The sequence below is a fragment of the Morone saxatilis genome, unplaced genomic scaffold, assembly GCF_004916995.1.
Source record: "Morone saxatilis isolate NCDOM2014 unplaced genomic scaffold, NCSU_SB_2.0 Contig15, whole genome shotgun sequence".
In the NCBI taxonomy this organism is placed as follows: domain Eukaryota; kingdom Metazoa; phylum Chordata; class Actinopteri; family Moronidae; genus Morone; species Morone saxatilis.
In genome coordinates, this window is record NW_023339707.1 from 5,520,475 (window position 1) to 5,541,635 (window position 21,161).

Below are 21,161 nucleotides of genomic sequence, written 5' to 3' on the forward strand. Positions count from 1 at the left end.
GAATTCAAGAAAGCTACCCGCTTTAGGCCTCCAGTCTGCTCAACCGTATAGATTCTTTGAGTGAGTTGCAAAATTCTGATGATAATTATCACCTGCTGCAAAATAGACATTTCTATATTACATTTATTGAGGGAACTGAATGAACACATTACTTATACAATGTGTTTTTATCAAAGCCTCTCAACACTTAAAACGCTGTCCATCACTTCCCTGCACCAACACATCACGCCTGTACTTTACAAATGAAGAGTAAAGTACGGTCATATTTACTGACTCATGTAGTCGCGCAGGTGCAGCCCATAACACAGTGTCTATATTTCCCAGGACACTTGAAGACAACAGTATTTATTCATCGCTGACAGCTGCAGCGGTTGATGTGATGACGTCTTCCCTCTTGCATCGGGAGGATTCAACAGAACTTTCTCACAGTCGCCGCTGCGTCAAGCTCAGCAGAAACACCGAGAGTGCAACCGGAAGCCAGGCGACTTGCCTAGAAAATAAGTTATAATGAAGATATAAAAAAATTAAAAAATGACAAAGTGGGTGTGCAGTAGAGGTGGGGAAACTGTGGGTAAACTTTAGTTCACCCACCTTTTTCAACATATCCTCCAACCATTTGTGCATTAAAATTGCATGTGTGTAATAATCACATTATAAAATACTAAACCAGAATAACATCCCGTCTACAGTTTTTAATAATAATATGTTTGCCTTCAACATTCATAACAAGATGAAACTGGAAATGGGTTATCAAAAGAACATACAAATGTAGATTTTAAAGGTGACGATGCACAAGTAATGTGTGTCATTTCACTTTGTAAGTTGAGAAAACTTCAGAGAACTTCGCCGGTCAATTAAGGATTTTATTTTGGAAGCTACAACCGGAAAGGATGTGGGTTTTGGCTGGTTTGACTAATTGTTCTGAGAAGGAGGGCGAGGAGTGTTCTGCTTTACTTTTCTCTGGTCTATGGACACTTTCTTTGTTGTTATGTCCAGTTATTAGCACAGGGGACACGTTTTTATGCCTCATAAGAGTTTATTTTCTATTAAGTTACCAATAACTGCCGGTGGACTCCAACGTTAGCCTGGATTTATTCAGACTGCTAGCTAACCTCTCCAGATTGAACGATGCGGGCGAGCGGATTTTATTTGTGTATTTCATTTTATCGAAAGGAAAATGAGGGAAGAACATAAATTCTGCTCCTACGAGGGGTAAGTCTTGAGACATGTAGTTTATGCATATGCCCATGTGCCATTTTGTTGTAATATCTTACCACGCAACTTCTCTGACTAACTCAACGTAATGTCTTTCTCCTAATTAACGCTGTTTAGTTAAACGAGTTAACGTAAGAGCTGTTGCATTCAGTAATTCAACATTAACCAATTGTTATCCGTATAATGCAATAAAAGTAGTTGCTTTTCCCCAAAACTTGTCCATATAGTAAACAATTCAACGCTAAACTCTATTGAAAGTATGGGGAGTTAAAGTGAGTTTATTATCAGTAAATATAGTTTTATTTTACTACCAGTATGAAGTCCTGTTGTTCAGTACGGCACGCTTCCAACAATTAAACGGGGCTTTTTAGTCCAATATAAACCTTCAGAGGCAACCATAACGTTATCCCTGTAACGTTATCGCTATTCCAACATACAACTCAGGCACTGTAAACCAGTTGGCTGCTTTAGGTTTTTTTTTTTTTGGCCTTTTCTTAAAGCCGAATTACAGAGTAGTTCTGAATGAGTCAGGGGAGTGATTGAGTTTGATTTCTATGAAAGTAAGGCTTTGAAGTACAGATGAAAAAATGTTAATTTCTGTAGTTTTGAGAGGGAGTTTGGCTAGATGTTTTCTTCTCAACAGAGAACGAGGGCACTTACTGGAGCTCGAAGCGAGGCAGGTTTTTTTTCTCTCTCGTTCTGCATCTATCCCCATTTTACTGCAGTTAAGTCATTGATTATCTACACATGTTACACAGCAATACCGGGAATCGGCTAATTCAGGTCACAGAGTTGGCTAAGGTCATTGCATAGAGGAGAGCTACATGGAAATATTGTGCAGGTGTTGCTAAATGTAGAAAAATCAGTTGAGTTAAAGAATATCTGACTATAACTGAAGAAATCTGAGAGGTATATTCCCCTAAACCCCTCAGAGAAAAGGGTCAAAGCCACAGCAGGAGCACGGTTAATTCATGTGCATTCACTCTGTGCTAAAGCTCTAAAGTTTAACATTAATGTCAATTTTTTGATACTCTAGCCTTCTTTGTGTGAGTTTAAGAGATCATTTCGAGACACTCTGAGCACAGTGTTCTCCACAACCACTGACACCAAATGATAGAACATGTCATGTTAAAGTGGTCTATCTTTCTCTCACCGACGCTGTCAAAATGAGTGTCTGTATGCACACAAGCTGTTCTGGTGGCCGCTGATGGATAAGTCATTTCAAGGCACTTCGTCTTGGTGTGTCCTTTCATGCTGGCATTTAGCAAACCCACATTTTTCCTTTTATTATAGCCTCAACTGTCACTGTTGATGGCGAACCACAGTCGTACAATACCTCACCTACAACATGTTGTGACACGCCGCACTTCTTTGGGGAGGGCGTTTTGTGGTGGTTCTGAAGGTGCAATTAGGTTGAATTTAGCTGCCAAGTGATGACGGGGTACTTGAGCTTCATGGGTCCCCTGTCTGGTTTCTACCTTGATGAGTCAAGAGAGTTTCACTAGAGCATACAAGGATACCTCTCTGCGGAGTTGACAGCCTCATACATATCAGTGAAGTTCACTTTGACTTACCCTCTGGCATTGTCACTCGATATCACAGCACCTCACAGTTTGCCTCACCAGCAATAACATTAGATTCTAACTGTGCGCATGGGAAAGGGGAAGCTGACAGTTTTAGACATGTTTGCGAATGTTACTGCAACCAGCTAGTAGCTGCTATATTTCTGGATTGACTGCGTTTCAAAGACAATGTTTGATTACTATCACAGGGTTTGGATATAGATGATCTAAACATAGCTCAAATCAGTGGTTGCAACTGGGTGCAAATCTCTCCACACCATAATTATGGACAGTCTGCTGATCCTTCTTCCTGCAGCTCAGGAAACACAACTCATGCCTTCCTGTACAACACACCGCACACAGACAAATAATGCAAGTGGGTCAGCTTGGGAGTCGCATTGTCACTGCATGGTCTGGCAATGATCGAGCGGCATTCCAGTATGCGCACGTACATTTGATTTAGGTCAAACCGAACAAAGGCGTCACTTGGAAGACTGACGGACCGACTGTCTCTAGTTAAATGTATTCCCCGACCCCCCCCCCCTCTTGTACAGCTCTGCAGGAATGCAGCTCATAGAGTTATTATGATCATGAGCTGCGGAGTGGAATTTTACCATGTCTCCCCTTCTCCACATTCTCTCAGCCTCGGTCCTAATGTGCAACGTGTCCAAATGGTTTGGTTCCAGCGAGCCAGGAGCTGCTGTACGAGAGTGTACAGTGACCGCATTGATGTTGATTCAGGGAATGTGAGTCAGGGTGGATGCCGCTGCAGAGCTTTACATCAAGCCTCTGTGTCTGATAGCATTTGATGAGAGGGAGCGAGGCCAGAGATTATAGCATTATACCATACACACTCTAATCCAACTCATCAGTTAATTACAGACACTAGTCGCGTATGTTTGTATCTCGCGTCTGATAAATGGCTATAGGAGCTTTTATTCCGCTGCGTAGATAGGTGTGGTTTCCATCATTTACCTAGTCGTCACTGGCTCTTTATGTACGCCTTGAGATTAATATGGTTTTTCTGCCTCTAAAGCTCTTTGAAATCACTTTGAAGTCTTCCCAGTCATCTGAAAGACAGCCTTGCAAGACAACTAAATTAGATTTAATGCTTTGCTGTATCTTTGGCATTTCATATTTGGCCAGCTATGTGGTTAAGACATCAGACGACAGCTACAGAGAATACAGAATTCCCCCGGGGCTAGTGGAGGGTTGGGGCGGCTCAAGACACAGACACATAGCAGCAGAAATCTGCGGTAACCTTGTTCCTGTCACTGTCTTTCCTTATTCTTATTTTTTGGAAACCGACCTTGACAGGAGCCTGTCCTTTCTGACCTTCTCTCTGTCCCTGCCTACAAGTTGGAGAATGCTTCAGATGTTGCGCCGTTTCAAAAGACAGCACACCGTAGGGTCAAAGGGATCCCTTTGACCCTACGGTGTGCTGTCTGGACTTGTTTTTAAGTGCAGTGATTGATGAGTCATTTTTTGTGTCTTGTCTTTTTCTTTCTAGGTTGTTTACAAAAGGAGACAAGGGGGAAATAACACTCTGCTAGCACAAGAAGACGCATACAGACACAAAGGAAGCATTTACAACCAGAAACCTTGTGGCGCTCCTGCTTTTACTTATCATTTCTGGATTCATAGACAACAGATTACGTGGTTTTTCCTGTCCGTCTTTGCGAGGAAACCCCTGATGCATTCCCCAATGGAGGACTGAGGGTGAGCTGACACTTGCCCCCTCTCAACATGCTGGCTCTGAGGCTGGAGCAGGGCAAGCGAGAGGGTGGTGAGGTTGATCGCCTGCAGAAAGGGGCCACCGTGGCCTGGCAGGGCCGCCAGGCGGGGAGGCCCCCTTCTCACGAGCAGGGCATTAACATCAGGGAGAAGATCTCCCAGTGGGAAGGTCGCAGTCAGCAGGGCAGCAGCCAGGATGCTGGGGTGAAAGCACACCCTCCGGCTGTATCCCGAAGTCTGTCTGGAGATGTACTGGGCAACGGATGTTCCAACGAGGGATCAAGAGGGGGGCTTCATGCGAAAGCCAGCCTCTCAAAAGCTAAGAGCTTAGATTTTCGGGAATCCCCATCACAGGCTGGGCACGGTGTGGTTGGTAGGAAGTCCGAACCTCTGCAGAAATGTTCCACCGAATTTTCAACCCCAGGAAATAAACCACTTGCAGCACAAACATTTGCGTCTCCCAAAGTGGAGGCTAACACTGCTAACTGTACAGGTAGACAAATCATCTCTGCCAATGGCGACCAAAAAAGGGATCGCATCTTGGATGTTGAAGTAGTCTCTAAACCTCTACCTCTATCGACTTATGACCAAGACGACAACATGCCTGCGGGGAATTTCTACACTTCACGGGGTTTCTGGCGTAAGCTCGAAGGGGACAGACTGCTCTGGGAGAAAGGCAATGACTCCTCAGGTGAAGCTCAGGCTCCTCCCAAACCTCAGCGGACATTCCAGTATCGGGGAACCAACAACAGCAACGCAGGACAGACTTGTCAATGGGACAACAGATCCCCTCATAGCAACCACTCCAATGTGAGGAGCAGGAGGGTAGCCCACCCACCTAGCTTCCCACCTCCTCCATGTCCAGTAGCAAAGACTAATGGGATTTCAAGGCATAAAAAGAACAGGTGAGCACAAATTCCTCTTTCAAATTCTTTTAAAAAGGTTTTAAGAGGGTCCAAGTTCTCGCAGTGCTTTATTTGACCTGAATCATGTTTTTGAAGAAAACAGCTCCTGCTGATAGAATAAGGAAACTCTTCTGTTCCCTGCTTTTGGCTACAACACACGTCATGTTTATTGAATACCAGCAGTGTGTTTGGGACACTTTTGGGGAGGGTACTGAGTCTAATTGCTGGCTGGACTCCAGGTGTGATGTCACATGATATCTGGCAGCATTGTTCTCTATTGTCTGGATGTGGCCTAGTTCCTCAGCAGCCACTGAGTCCAGGGTCATCGTCATCACACACTCTCTCTCACACGCTCTCCCTCATTTACTGACGGCCAAGCAAAACAAGGCAGCTGTGTAACCCATGTGCACACTCACATTAGGACTTATTAGGTGACATGACTTCTAATAATATAGTTCTCTACACTGTCGTGTCCTGGTGTTATCTGATATCATCCAAACATAGTCCAGGATTTGTTGACAGAATACAGTAATATGCAATTTTTTTTTTTTACAATTTCTAATAAAATATAAATGTAAATAACACCTGGTAGAGCTGGCCGCCCCGTGTATCAACTCTGTGTCCTTGCTGCAGCGGCCGTGGGTTTGATTCTGACCTGTGGCCCTCTGCTGCATCCCCTCGCTGTTTCCCCTTCCTGTCACCTTTCAGCTGTCCTATCCAATACATGGCAAATATCTAAAAATGTAAAGATTAGGTGTTTCTGTTTTGTAGCCGAACCTTAATAATATAAATAAGAGGACAAAAATAACCATACAGTTGAATTAACACCTCTAAAACCGTTTCCTTCATGAAGGAAGGATGTATTGCAGGATTGTTTTGTTAGGCAGCAGTAAAAACGGATGTGAGAGAGCAGACTCTGAAAAATGCAGTTGTATTAATATAATTAAGCAAACCCAAAACCACAATACAACAATACAAATTAGCTCCACTAAGTCTTTTGGAACGTCTCGACTTACCGGTATGTGAGACAGATGAAAGCTTTTACAAGTCTTTTATCATAGATGTTTGAATATGGAAACGAATTCTGCCTAGTGGTAATAAACTGAAAGGACCTTTGGTTCTGTGTTGGTTGTCAGTTATCAGTCATTGTCTTGAGCCTACTGAACTTATTGCCCTTTCAGTCTCAATCATACTACACCGGAGGAGAGGAGAAGCCAGTTTATTGGACTGTAACCTAACCTTTCACTGAGGGATTATAGTACAAAAATGTAGCCAAATTTATCACAAGCTGCCCAAAATCATTTTTACCCATCCCAAATAAAGTAGTCCAGTGGAAACAATCCAGTCTAGCAACACTCCACCTAACGATTATGTCTTTAAAGCAACTGACTATGGGCGATATACCTGATGAACTGGTATACTGGTTTTATCTTCCTATATGATTTTCATATATCGCAATACCAGTGCATAGCTGAAACAATTGCTGTAACTATAATATGCAACAATAGTATTTGTGCTGCAAAGAGCCAAGCTGTGTATTGTGTGTATGGAGAGGGGAGCCGTCTCAGTACTCGTACCTTTCTTACGAACAGTTATAACTTTTCAACACAACAACTGAAAACCCACAACTAATTTCCCTAACAGGGCAAAACATCATGGCACCCAACATTTGTGACAGTTTGTTTCTTTGAACTTTTGAGAAATATCTATTGGGGGAACTTAAATTCTTTGTATCTGCCTAGACATATTTTTTTTATTTTTGTGGAAGCAACGTTAAAGTTGTTAGCATATCTTCTTTTATTTTTAAGTTCTGTTTTTTTTACTACAGGTAATGCTGGGAAATAATAATAAAATAATGTGCCATTCTGTAATATTGTAATTGCCTGTGTTGTGTTTACTCCTACAACTAGTGGCTAATACACGTTTTATTATTAAGTGTGCTCTGAAATCAGGGTGCAACATTTACTTTGTTTGTGCAATTACCAAATGGTAAGTTGATGTCTCAATTACTGTAAAAACAGACTTTAAACCCCCTAATTATGAGGCTAGTATAATATCAATACATCAAGTTGGCAGTGTAGTCAATTATTTTCACTTTCATGTCAATTTGTTGTGTCTCTGCACACAGTTAGCATAGTTTTACAGAAGAAGCCATTAGCTGTCATTCACTCTTGTGTGTTATGAAATACCTCCACGGGGTTAGGTATTACATCACACTGAACCTGAATCATGCAACAGTTGCTGTTTGAGCAACAGGCCAGATTGATCATGTACATGGACTCAAGCACATGAAAAATAAAATGTTACCACTTAAAACTTAGAACTAAATGAAGCTGCATCTTCATTTTAAAGCTTTCAGAGGAGGAACGTTGCACAGTGACCTAATTTCTGCTTTTGCTACAGCTGCTGACATTGTCATATTGTCGATTGCTATCTCTGTCTAAATCCTGTCATACATACTTTTTTCCCTTATTTTGCTTTTTTAAACATTTGTACTATATGCTAAGTCATTTCCTCCCATGACAGTTTATCACACTCTCTCTGCGTTGCTGTGTTTGATATCAACATAAGGAATGTTGTGGTGGGACGCTGGCTGAATATAAGACAATAGAGTGAACAATAGTATGGTGGTTATCTTTAGGATAGCAGCCAGGCCCCCCTTTTCACTGCCTTCCCTTCCCTTCTCTCCCTGCCACAGGAAGTCCTTTGAGTACGAGGATGCGGCCCGTCTGACGGCGAAGCAAGGCACGCTGCGAGGCGAGTCCAGGGATTCAGGCCTTTACCATGCCTACTCTGACGACAATATTTACGAGGACATTGTTTGTAAGTCCGACTCCCTGTGGCATATAAACTGAAGAAGACGTTTGATCTATACACTGACTGTTGTCAGTGACAGCTGTCATGGATTTTAAACAGCTTAACTGAGCACTGGTTTTGCTAAAAAGAGACAAAGACAGGAAGTCATAAAGACTGTTGGGTGTCGGCCATTGGTTGTATGTACAGATCGGAACTTCACAATTGTCATTACAGAGTCTGTTTAGAGTTGGGCTATTACAGGGACAAGTGAACTAATCATTGAATATGCTTCGAAAAGGGGCCTGTTTCCCACTCTCATTTTGAGTGTTATATTTAAGATGGAAAAAGACTGGATGGCATGTCTTAGTCATCAGTTTTGGGGAATAATTGCCTAAAATGATGTTATATGTAGTGGGATATTAAGAGTATACACTATATGTTGCAGGTTTTGTTGGCAATTCATTTGTTAGAGTGTGCATTTTATTTTAGCCATAAAAGCCTATTTCCTTTTTAAACATACTTCTTCCTTTTTGAAAAGAACTTCTAACTTGAGGCAATAGTTTCTTAAATATTCACTAAATATGCAGGAATGTAGGATTGTATTATTGTATTATCTACAATAATATAATGCCAGGGTAAATATTATTATTATTATTATTATTATTATTATATATATATATATATATATATATATATATATTCTTACTAAAACACTTTAACCTTGTGCGCACCTTTCAGTGATTTCATCAGAGACAATACAGTGATTTGTAATACACATATACACACATACAAATCAGAAAGGAATAATAGTGAAATGCTCCTGCTTTGTGCTGGAAAGTCATCATTATTTATATCCACAGCAGACCCCTCACGCATTTGGTTTTTTACTAAGTAGCCTTTTGAAAGCAAGCATTAGGTGAGGTGGTCTTAATCTTTTCCCATCACTCTGTCTTCCCCCAGGTGAAGTGACCAGAGATAACCCCTATGAGGATGTCAAGCTCCAATCTCCCATGTGTCTCCCTATTGCAAGGCCTCACACCCCAAAGGTAATGGAAGATATTGCTTTTATGTCTCCCTTTCACAGTATGCCAGTATTTTGTATTAGTTGTGTATGGGTGTATCAAATGATCCCTGCCTAACCTGAGATTCTAAGGGAGGAAGGAGGAAGTATTGTAGTAGGATACCATGTAATTATCTAAAAACTGAGTGATAACTCCACAGTTCTTGTCTTTCAGCTGCCTCCTAAACCCCAGACGTTGCAAGGCTACGCTGGCAAAGTTGAGAGGAAGAGGTTCCAAACGTTTGCAGCATCCAAATCCTCAACCCTTGCAGATGCTCCCAAACCAGCTACACCGCGGCGCACGAGCACTCAAAAAATACATAGGATGCCTCCGGTAAATAGTAAATGGCTTTTGCCATTACTTTACACGCTGCCTGAGGTGTTCTATTCATATTGCTATATGGTAGAACAACACAGTGGTATGTACCCTGTTGACTGAGTGATCATGTGTTGGAAAGAAAACAAGGGGGCGGTGACTTGTTCAGCAGGAAGGAGAGGACGCTGAAAGAAACAGATAGTGGTAGAGCAACATGTATGAATGCTTCATGAGAATTCAGACAGAACACATTCATTCGAAAATATAACTCATGGCAGTGGAAGGAGTGGGGACAGTGGGGAGGAACTTTGACGATAAGGTATAGTAATATTGACATATAAAGGTGAGAACCAGAAAAAGATTATAGCTTCAAAACCCATGTGACACTAGTGGCTCCTAGCAAGTTTGACAAATGTAAATCAGGTTTATTTTTAGATGGTATTTTAATAAGGTGTCATTGCTGATCTGTTTTCAGATTCAGTTTTTCATAATTTGCCATTATGTAAGTTTAAAATAACAAATAATTGAGAATAAATCACTTAAGTAGTAATAATAAAAGATAACATTTAGTTAACTAACTATCCTTAAACTCTTTTAGATCACATCTTTGAGAAAAACGTTGAACATGGGCATAGACATAATAACACCTCATTATGTATGTTTCTGCTTAACAACAGTACCATTATCTTGGTAGTTTCTTTTCTTACACTGTCATAAAAGTCTGTCTCCTTAACTGGCAGTGAGTTTTGTGTCCTCTTAAAGATAAGTTTCAGCTTCCTGTTTTTGTATTGAGCCAAGCACTAGTGTATTAATGCAGGGCCTCAGCTGACTCAAGTCCACTGTCAAATATTCAACTGTGCGCTTTCAGGACATTAGCAGAAGAATGCAGGAATGTATGGGTAAAAAAAATGCTGAAAATCTATAATATAATTATGTGCTTAGTGGCTGTTATATCATGATTCCCTGTAATCATGATTCTATAATGGCTGTGAAATTATGGGGCTGACAAGTACCTGTGTGTTCTACTGCGCAGTACGTCAACAAGATCGAGACCATCTTTGACGACAAGCGAGGGAGGAAGAGAGTAAAGAACCAGGGAGTCTTAGTGCGAGGTAACACACACACACACACACACACACACAGATGGTCACAGATGCCCAAATGTCACCCACATCAACACTTCAATAAGATTAAGTTGAGCCTCTTGGTGGAAATACCCAGCTTTTGATGGTACACACAAGGCCAGCTGCAGCAGGCGAAGCCGCTGATTATGAAACAAAGGCTAACTGTCTGCATCTGATTATGGCTCTTCTAGTCTTTTCCATTCCTCTGCTTCTCCCTAATCTTTCCCTCCTTTAATTCGTATCAACAGAGGAGACCAGCGGGACAGAGAGCGACCCTGAGGACAACACCAAAGGTATCACCATAGAGCTAATGTGTCTATAATGCGCCTTTTATCTGAAGTCTGGTTTTTAGGTAAAGTTTAATGCCGGCCTTGTGACATATTTTCTATTATGGAGTTAGAAAAGTCCCAAGTATAAACATAGGACTGCATAAAAAAAAAAAAATCATAGCATCTCTGAAGAATTAATCAGCTCTACTGAAGTTATTATCATTCTTCAGTGCCTGTTAATGCCATCCATGTGACATATTTCTGTTCAATGGAGTGACATACAATCATAATTGGACCATAATACAGCTGATTATACATGATGGAGACATCGAGACTAGTGCTGACAAAATTAGTTTAGGGAAAATTTGATTACTTAGTGAAGTCATTTATCACAAATGCCAAGTGCTCGCTGGTTTCAGCTTCTCAAATGTGACGATCTGCTGCGTTTCTCTGCTTTAGAAAAAATTGCACATTTGGGTCTTAGCCTGTTGGTCAGAGAAAACAAGAATTTGGAAGATGTTCACTTGACTTTGCATATTGAGAGGAGCTTTTTCTTCACAGTTTTCCAATATTTTAAAGATTCAACAATTGATTTTCAGTGATTCCTTGCAGCTCTGTGCGACTGTACGTAGGCACAGTGCTGCTTTGAGCTGAATGCTAAAGTTAGAATGCTAACATGCTCTCAGCTAAAATGCTGATGTTTAGTAAGAAATATTTATCATGGTAATCATCTTTGTTTACCATGTTTGCATTCTAACATTTGCTAATTAGCAACAGATACAAAGTACGACTGAGGCTGATGGGAATGTTAATAGTTTTCCAAGTAATTGGCCATAAACCAAAGTACTGGACAGAGTGAAACTTTGATCTGATTATGGCGCTAAATTAACAGTCAGGGAATCACCAAAGTTATTACATTTCATCCTCTGGGAAACACGTACCAGATGTTATGGCAATAAGATGTATCAGTCTGGACAAACATTGTCACCCCTAAAGTCTAGCTTGGCAACTGTGGCTTCTGTTGAGCTTCCTCAGAAAATTCAAACAAAACAAAAGCACATCCAAGCAACATCCTCTTTGCAGTAGTTAGTGATGAGGCTTATGGGAAATGTTTCAACTTTGAGAAACTCAAATAACACTACTGCCATGAGATACAGACTACCAGTTATCCATGACCATTGTTTTGGATACTGTATAATCAATCACAATTATACTGTATATTGATATTTAAAATGGCTCATATTGCTGCAGTGTGCTGGGTGGGATACGTCCCAGGACAAGCATTACTATATAGTCTCATTGTGTGATGTCCTGCAGGCTCCAGGAGATCAGTTTACATCCAATCTACACTGAAGCGCCGGCCAGGCTACCGCACCCTAGAGAGAGACCTGATCCAGCTGCAGCAACAGCAGCTTTTCCAGATCTTTGTGGTGGTGTCGCTGAGAAAAGGCTCCCCAGGAAACACCTACACCCCTGAAATCACGCAGCAGTTCCCCAAATTGGTTAGCAGCCTTTTAACACGACCCCACCCTTCTTCTAGGCAAAGGACATAACTGTACTTTATTAGGGCTTTAACTGAAAGGTATTCTGTGCCATTAAGCCAATTTCCAAATATAATCTTGTTTGGCAAAAGTAAAAGAAGATGATTCTTATCTTACGTTATTGTTAATTTCTTATACTTAAGCTAATTTTTATTGAATTATATTATAATACAATTAAATGATCACTGTTTTCACCTGGGAACCACTTCAAGGAAGTCATTGCTGCTGCTGTAAATGGAATCCCTCTGTTTCAGTTTGAGAAGTCATCCCGGCTCTCCAGAGAAGCTGAGGATCAGCTGAAGGTCATTCCCAAGTTCTGCTTCCCCGACTCACAGGACTGGAAGCCCTCTGCACACATGCCAAGGTCAGCACGTGCACTATAATAATATTTTAAAGGCATGGTAGATACAGAAGAAATATACAGAAGTAAGTGCAACCCAAAGGCTATCACAATGGCATAATGGTAACGTGACACACTTTTTTTTTTTTTATCTTGTACTTGTACTCCTTTTGTTGTCATTATACACACCTTTCATGTGTTCTCCCAAATATTGTCTCTTTCATTTACAGTATTTAGTTAAGTTCTAGCCCCCTAATTATCAGTTATATTATGTTTAATACCCCCATTTCCTCTTTTCCTATTTATATCCTCAGCTGTAACACATAAATTGCGGCTGCAACATCTCAAATCCCCCACAGGGATAATTAAAGTTTCAACTCATCTAATTAAATCTCTGAGTGCTAAGGGGCATCGGGCATTCTTCTTCTTTTTTCTTTTTTTCTTTTTTTTTTTCTTCCGGGTATGGTTCATTGTTGTAATGTGGGTTATGATCTCAGTGTATACTGCCTCACTGTCTTTAAAACACTTATCTGTGGTGGAGGAAATAAACAGACATAACTGTCTTCTGTTTACGTAGTTTCTGCATGCTCTCCCTTTATGTCTCCATAGACTAAACAGTCCTTACATTAAGCAACTGCATTGCTTATATTGGGGTTTTTGGCTTGTTTTTTTAATGAAGTAATTCCCTTCATTAAAAGATATTGCTTATTAAAGTTTTTATACAAGGAATTAAAGATGAGATTGTGTTTGTTTTTTTTTCAATTATGTTTTTTTAGGCAGTAAAAAGCCAAATCATTTATATATCATCTCCTGTGTGTGTTAACAGTGAGACCTTTTCCTTTGTCCTGACCGGAGAGGACGGCAGCCGCTGGTTTTGTTACTGCCGTAAGATCTTGGTGAGTGTGGATGTGTGCGTCTGAATCATTGACTGGAGCGTGTATGTGTTTGTGTGTCTGTCTGTGTGTGATGACATGGGAGCCCGCCATGTGCTTACTCAACATCTCTAAGGAGATGTGAATCAGTATATGTGAATCACAGACCATAAACCACTTCTGAATCAATGACAGAGAGCAAAAAGAATTTCACAATTTCCCCCTTTTCCTTTGCCTCACAAGGAGAGCTGCTTTTAGGTCTTTTTAAGACTCTTTTCAAAAACACTTTTTACGTTGAAATCATGTGGCATATCTTCTTTTTCTGTTCAGTTTGTGTTTATTTGTATTATTGTGAACATACTGTGGGTGTCTTGTTAAGCACTCTCTATGTAAACTATGTTTTGTTGTGTTTATTCTTTAGTGTAGACTTAGGCCAGACCTAACAGAGAGAGTTTCATGTGTTGTTGGTAGATAAGCTCACCGCTGCATCAGAAACATGGATGGAGTTTAGACTTTAGACTTTTGAGTCATTTTTTGTCTTCTACAATGTTGTCATTGCAAAAGCATTAATAGACAAAACATGATGTGCTTGCCCCTACTGTACTCTGTTTAGTTAATTGTTTATATTGGATGTGTTTCACAAGTGTGTTTTATGTCATAGATGTCTCTGCTGCTTTACGACGTATGAAACTGTATGTGTTTTTTAGCCCAGTGGAAAAGGGAAGAGGCTTCCTGAGGTGCACTGTATCGTCAGTAAACTGGGCTGTTTCAACCTGTTTGCAAAGGTAAGGTACCTACGCAATGCATCTGCTCCCTTGTTTCTGTTGATAGTAGCCTTTTATAGGGAGATGAAAGCAGCTGGATTTGTCAAAGTTCAGTGTTAATCCTCTTTAAGTGTGTCAAAGCTGCTGCCCTGGAACTCCTTGTATGCATTAGTGAGGAATGAAGCTCTACTAGAAGATAATCCTGAGCAATCCCTGGGTGTGTTTTTCAAAAAAAAACCAAATTGTATGCATGTAGTTGTGTCTCACCTATTTTTCCAGTTGGCCCAGTGAAATTTACACGCAGTCAGTTTAAATATGGCAGGGAAGGAAAACTGCATTTACGTGCAGGGCTGCATCTTGCCTCCGTTCTATTGTTCTGGAGTTTAATCAACCCCAGTTCCTTCAGGACACACAGTGATTTGTCTGGCTCTGTCTGCCCAGATTTTGGAGGAGGTGGAGAGACGCAGGGAGATTTCCCCAGCGCTGGTTTACCCTTTTATGCGTAGCGTGATGGAGGCCCCGTTCCCAGCCCCTGGACGCACAGTCACCGTCAAGAGCTTCCTCCCTGGCTCTGGGAATGAGGTAACCCTGAAACCAAAAGAGGAAATGTTAATTAGTAGTTTTGTTCCTCCTAACCACTCCTCTCTGCAGACTCAGAATGACTCAGAATGGGAGGTTATCAGTGTAAACAATAGGGATACTAGCTATTTCTGCTTTGAAAGGTTCATGTTGGGACAGCTATTTATATTATAACAGTCAACAATAATCAATTTAGTCATAACTGTTACAGACTCAAAATAAGTGAAGTAATGACTCCTTCTACTTTCTCCTGTTTCAGCAGTTAGGTGGCTCTTAACTTCAGCTTCCACTGCAGCTTAACTCCATCTTCCACCAGTTCATTGTCTTGAGCAACATTTCTATGCATGTATCTAAAGAGTCTGTATTTGCTTAACATCCAGGTTTCAGGCATTCACCCAGCAGTCGGTGAGGAACAACTAGTGTAATCAGCAAGTTATAAAACTGTATTTACGCTCTGGTTGCTTTGCCAGGTACTCACTCTGTGTCGACCAGTGGACTCCAGACTGGAGCACGTGGACTTTGACAGTCTGCTGCAGTGCCTCAGTGTCGGGAAACTCCTGCAGGTGTTTGCCTCTATTCTGCTCGAGAGGAGAGTCATCTTCATCGCTGACAAACTCAGGTACTGCTGTGGGAACACACAGCACTGTAAGCCCACTTAACTATTGGTGTATATATATGGCTGATGTATAAGCACATGGCACAAAATATTTAGATATGTGATTTTAAACTCCCCTTTGATGTGTGCCAGCTATACTCTATGCTTAATTGCATCAAGGGGCCAGGGCCATTGCCATTTGTGTGTGTGTACTTTGGCCTCAATGCAAAACTCCCACAGGCAAGTCAGGTTTATTTGTACAGCCCAGTATCACTTACAGTGTCTCTGTCTCAGTGATCTCTACAGGCACACAACAATAACAAGTCCTGACCCAGCCCAAACCTGTATCAATATATGCCAATATACTGATAATGGTTTTGGGCTTTAGAGAAAAGTACTGTAGGGAGGACACAGACTTGAGGGATGCCATACCTTACAGTATGGAGATGTACAATATGGACAAACTGCAATTATTAAGGTTATAGACAGCTACATCATTTTCAAGCGAAATATTACAATCAGCCATGTCAAATGCTGTGCTTACAATAGATTGAGAATTAAAAGGCTGCATTGGAGTCAGCAGTATAGTAAGGCAGTTTGAAACTGAAAGACAAATGATGAATGTCACTTTTTAAATACAGGAGATAATAGGGAGTGGAAAAGGTGCTGAGGTTGGCAGAGTGTTTCTTAAAGATAGCTCCAGAAATTGACCAATGAGAAGGAAGTGGAGGACGTATTTCACAGCATGTAGGCAACTGGGACACTGAGTATCAGCAGAAATAGTAGTAGTAGTAGTAAATACTGCACCAAGAGTATTAGCATAGGTCCGTTGCATGAGAAGCTCTTAAAGTTGGTCCCTTTGAAGAAGGAAGAATTTGAATCATGTTTTATGCTTTTCTCTCCTCTCCTGTTCACTGCAGTGTGTTGTCTCGGTGTGGCCACGCAGTGCTGGCGCTGCTGTACCCTTTCACCTGGCAGCATACCTTTGTGCCTGTACTACCAGCCAGCATGCTGGACATCAGCTGCTCCCCCACCCCATTCCTCATTGGGGTGCTGGCACCCTGCCTGCCACAGCTGCTGGAGCTGCCCATCGAGGAGGTCGGTCAGAGTTCTTTTTAAAGTGTTTCAAAATCATTGTCCAGTTTCAGTCTAAATGGACTTAAAGTGGTTATAGTGCCATTTTTTGGCTGCATATTTACTGCATGTAGTGAATGAATCCAGAACCAACCGACAGTAGCTGCCACTGTGTGTGAGTAGTGGTGGAGAAAACTCCCTGAAGAGACTCACCTCGCCGCTTTATAAGTCTTGTTGCGAAATCTTTCAGTCACTAACTGTCACTTTTTCTTCTCGCTGTCTTTTCAGGTGCTCATAGTGGATCTGTGTGCAGACAAGTTTGTCATTCAGGTGCGTACACATAGCAGTGTATAGTGGGAATGATAGGCGCGGTCCCAATGGAACGGATGGCTTTGCCTACACTTGTCCCTTGTTTGCATGTGGAATGTTTAGAGGGTGACGGAGAGAAAATGATGTAACACCCAAAAGCGCTGCAGTGGTGAAACTATATAGAAGCCCAGAGCAGAATTGTGTCATGATGCAGCATAAAGGCTGTCAACAGTAATCACTCAGCCACAATTCAATTAATTCTAAACTTGTTTTTTTTCTTGGTTGTGTTTATGTTATGTCTTAATTAGACATTTTATTGAGTGAGCTTAATCTTTGTTCAGGCGCAGTCTCATTCCCTATTAACTGCAAGCTAATGGGACAAACAGTGGTTGACTTGCCACTTCAACATTAGCTGTCTGTTACACAGAGCTGTATAATTTCACTATTGCTGGCAGCTTCCCTCCTCAGCATGAAACATGAAGTACAACTGTTTGAAAAGCTTGACTCAGGCTAAATAATCTTTGACATACAGTGTAGTCTGTAGGTGTGCTATATTTGAAAAGGTGATACATTTATTTTCTGTTCTTTCGGCTCTCTCGGCACATTGGATTTGAACTGTTTCATTGTCCCAATACTTACAGACCTTACTGCCTTAAGTGCTTAACACCGTTTGGTCTTCTAAAAAGAAAGAAAATCAGCTTTCAAAGACAATTTAAATGTATATTTGTATGTCATGTGATTGCTGTTGAACTTTCCTGTGATGTGTCACAGCTGGGCGATGAAGATTGCATCCTACCCAGTAAACTGCAGGCGGCTCTGCAGCAGATCCTGGAGGAGAGGGAAGAGATCCTGAGCCAGGAGGATGGAGACGGATGTGGAGGTTTGTGTAGCAGACATCAAACGTTGCTGATTAAGAAGCTCTTCAAGTATCTATAATATCACCAGATAAAGTTCCTTTTCTTTTCAAGAAAATAGTGAGGAAGAATATTTGCAGGTCCTTTTTGTCATTACAGCAACATCAGCTCTTTCGTTTGTTCAGTGTACTAGATATAAGATCAGAGGATGTTTACCACTTTATGTTGCACCACAATGAAGATGTTTCAATATTAAGTCCTGTGAGAAAAAAGCCTTTAACGTGTCTTGTATGATATGATGAAGCATTTTATGAAACAAATCTTAGACAATCTTGTCTTCATCCAAAATGTGGCCCGTCCAGGTCAGCAGGCTGACCTGAGCTCCCTGGTGTCGGAGGGTTTCGTGCGGTTGTTCGTGGAGCTGGTGGGCCACTATCCTTTCCACATGGTCGAGTCGTCCAACGGAAGCAGGGAGCTCCAGCGCGACAGCTTCCGCAAGTCTCACCCCTCCCGCGGAGTCCGCCAGTTCCTGCAGCTCTTCATGGATACTCAGATGTTTGCGGGCTTCATTCAGGATAAAGAGCTGCGCAAGGGAGGAGGAAGAGGTAATTGTGTTGATGTAGCAGTGACAGTAGTCACAAGAGTTGCTTCTTTAAAAAAAACCCACAAAGATTAAGAATGTTATGTCTTGACTAATGAAACACCTGATTATATTGTCTAATAGGGACGATTTTCTCTGTTTCCATTACAAAACAAGCGTGACACCCTGTGATGTAAAGAAGTCAGAGGTTTCCACTTAATAATCTGTTAAATGGATAAATTCTAGTGTGTAATTTAATCATATTGAAGCAGACGTATGACCCAAGTTAAATGAGTCACAGCGTGCACTGACCTAAAGGCAGTTTAGGAAAATTTAAGAAACTTTGATTTTAAGTTGAATATCTGCAATACATATTCTGTTTCAATGGCTCAACATTTCCAACTCTCTCCCAGGGCTCTTTGAGGTCAGAGTGGCCGAGTATCTGGATTCATACCCTGAGCCGGAGCGGAGTGGTGTGAACAAGTTTCTTAAAGGATTAGGTAAGTGTTGCTCTATCATCAGATGTTCACTTTCAAAAAGGTTCATTTTCAACAGCTAATTTTCTTTATTTCTTCCTTTTTTAGGAAGCAAAATGAAGCTCCTACAAATTAAGTGAAAAAAAGACCAAAAGCTGGGATTTTAAATGAAAGACTTTGTAATTAAAAACAACAATGGCTGCTGCTGCTGGACTTGCTGAGGAAATGAATGTGGATGAGAGTGTTTGGACGGTGAGTTTGGATACGAGAGGACTAGGCTCATCTTATAGCCATGAATGCATGTCTGAGAGCAGTGCACTTCTTATTGGACAAAAACTGGAAACAGTTTTTATATTTCTTTACTAGCATTGTTTTATGAAGTCTTGAGGATGAGGCAATATGTCTTTGGAAATCTACAAAAAAAAAACATTCCATGTCTGTAACCTCAGTTATCAACCTGATCGTGTGCGGTCGGGGTCGGAACTCTCTGATTTTAAATTGGAAACATGTTTACTTTTTCACATTCAGCTCTATTACACAATGTGTGCATTGTACAGTAAATGCAACTTTAACGCTACATTTCAATCTCTTACGAAATGTGTATGGTTCCAACCTGATGCATGTGTTTTTTAATCCATGTTGCATTCCTTTCAGCACAAATTGTAAAAAAAACAAAAACAACCTTTTGTTTACTGTTTCTATTTTGCTTGTAGAGGCTCATTAACTCTGATCAGAATATCTCAAAGTGTTTAGACTCCAGGTTAAACCTCTTCAGTCAGAAAGAGTATTTTCATTTACAAATCTGTTTTTCTTCTGTCCTTGACTTTCTCCTTGTTAAACTGGAGTTGTAAATATTTTTTACATTTTGCACAATGTTGAGAACCAGTGTACAGTATTTGGAATATTTTTGTATTAAAGCATGATGTGTCCTACATACTTTTTAAATAAATGGGTTCCCAAGGACGGTTTTTAATGTGTGGCTATGCTGTTTATAATGTTAATGACAACTTGGCTGTACAGTAACCCTGCACAATTATAACACTTGTGTTCAAGCATTTGTATGGTATGCTATATAGCTGTATATTCTATAACAGGATCTACTTTAAATATGGGGTGAACACTGAGATGCTTGCTGTAATTATTCTACCTGTCCACACTGGCCATTAAGAGATCACCTCATAATGCAATATTTGATGCATGGAAAGAGGACTTGGCATGTGTCCCCATCACTCACATTAGGAAGGGATCTGTTTACAGCCAGAATGAACAGCAAGAATAATTACTGCAAGCAAAACCTGTTTCCACGTTCACCTGGCCCCCTAACTAACCTGTGTGAAAACACACGTGAAAAAGAAAAAGGGAAACTGCCCTTTGAAGAAGAAATTTGGACACAGTACAACTTTGTCCAGTAAAAGGGTAAATCTCTGCTGTTCACATGGAAACAGTGGAACCAAACTTTATACAAGATTTTCTCTCCTTCAGCAGGTGTATTTTATCTTGTTGCAATCTTTGTGTGAAGTTACTTTTGAGGATCAGATAGAAGTTTGATCTAACAATCAGAATTATCCTCATATTTACAGGATTCCTTCAGTTATGTAAAGTCGGGCTGTATCTATTCTATCAGGGAAAAGCAGTATAAATACACAAATCAATAAATATTATAAACAAGTAAAAAAAAATATATATGTTTGCTTTTGCACCAGCTAGAAAAAGTTTGGCTACTTTAGCTCTTTTAAGCCAGTTATAATGTCACTTGTTTCCAGTCATCCTTTTCCTCTTCAGAAACCTTTCTTTTACATTTCTAAAATCCAGGACAGAAACCTCTTTGCATGATGTTCACTGCATTGCAAACAACTTACCAGCACATGATGTAAAATACCTCTTTAGCATGTACGTCCAACCATCATTATGTCAGATTGGGGCCTGAAATAAAACAAAAAAAGAGCCACCTGAATCATTTAACTTGAAAATAGTATCTGCACAGAAGAGTCGATCCTGCAGAGGACCGGTGTATTGATTGAATGGCACACCCTGAGAGACATCAAGTGTTCTGGCAGAACAAGTTCTCCTTAAAAGGAACTCGTTTTGCCCTACTCTGAGCCTCCCAGGCACAACTTCCTCTCTGGCTGCATACATCTCCCACTTCCTTTACTGAGATCCCAACCCCAGGATACAAACGTGTTTGTTGGAACAGTT

General features: G+C 40.8%; 1 protein-coding gene across 1 annotated transcript; it reads left to right on the forward strand.

The window, feature by feature from the left end:
* Window positions 1-920: 920 nt before the first annotated feature.
* dennd2c (DENN/MADD domain containing 2C) lies at window positions 921-19,928 on the forward strand. The gene is made up of 19 exons (XM_035657157.1): window positions 921-1,212; window positions 4,288-5,416; window positions 8,115-8,239; window positions 9,173-9,258; window positions 9,448-9,606; window positions 10,622-10,700; window positions 10,961-11,005; window positions 12,299-12,483; window positions 12,777-12,886; window positions 13,689-13,758; window positions 14,442-14,519; window positions 14,940-15,080; window positions 15,548-15,696; window positions 16,593-16,770; window positions 17,035-17,076; window positions 17,827-17,935; window positions 18,272-18,514; window positions 18,903-18,989; window positions 19,074-19,928. The coding sequence occupies exons 2-19, from the start codon at window positions 4,524-4,526 to the stop codon at window positions 19,103-19,105; spliced, it is 2,811 nt and encodes a 936-aa protein (XP_035513050.1). The 5' UTR covers window positions 921-1,212; window positions 4,288-4,523; the 3' UTR covers window positions 19,106-19,928.
* The last annotated feature ends 1,233 nt before the right edge of the window (window positions 19,929-21,161 follow it).

Coding starts and splice junctions, on each gene's coding strand:
- dennd2c (XM_035657157.1), top strand. CDS start 4,524: ATGCTGGCTCTGAGGCTGGAGCAGGGCAAGCGAGAGGGTGGTGAGGTT. Junction 11,006..12,298: donor CCCTGAGGACAACACCAAAG/GTATCACCATAG, acceptor GATGTCCTGCAG/GCTCCAGGAGATCAGTTTAC. Junction 15,697..16,592: donor TTCATCGCTGACAAACTCAG/GTACTGCTGTGG, acceptor TGTTCACTGCAG/TGTGTTGTCTCGGTGTGGCC.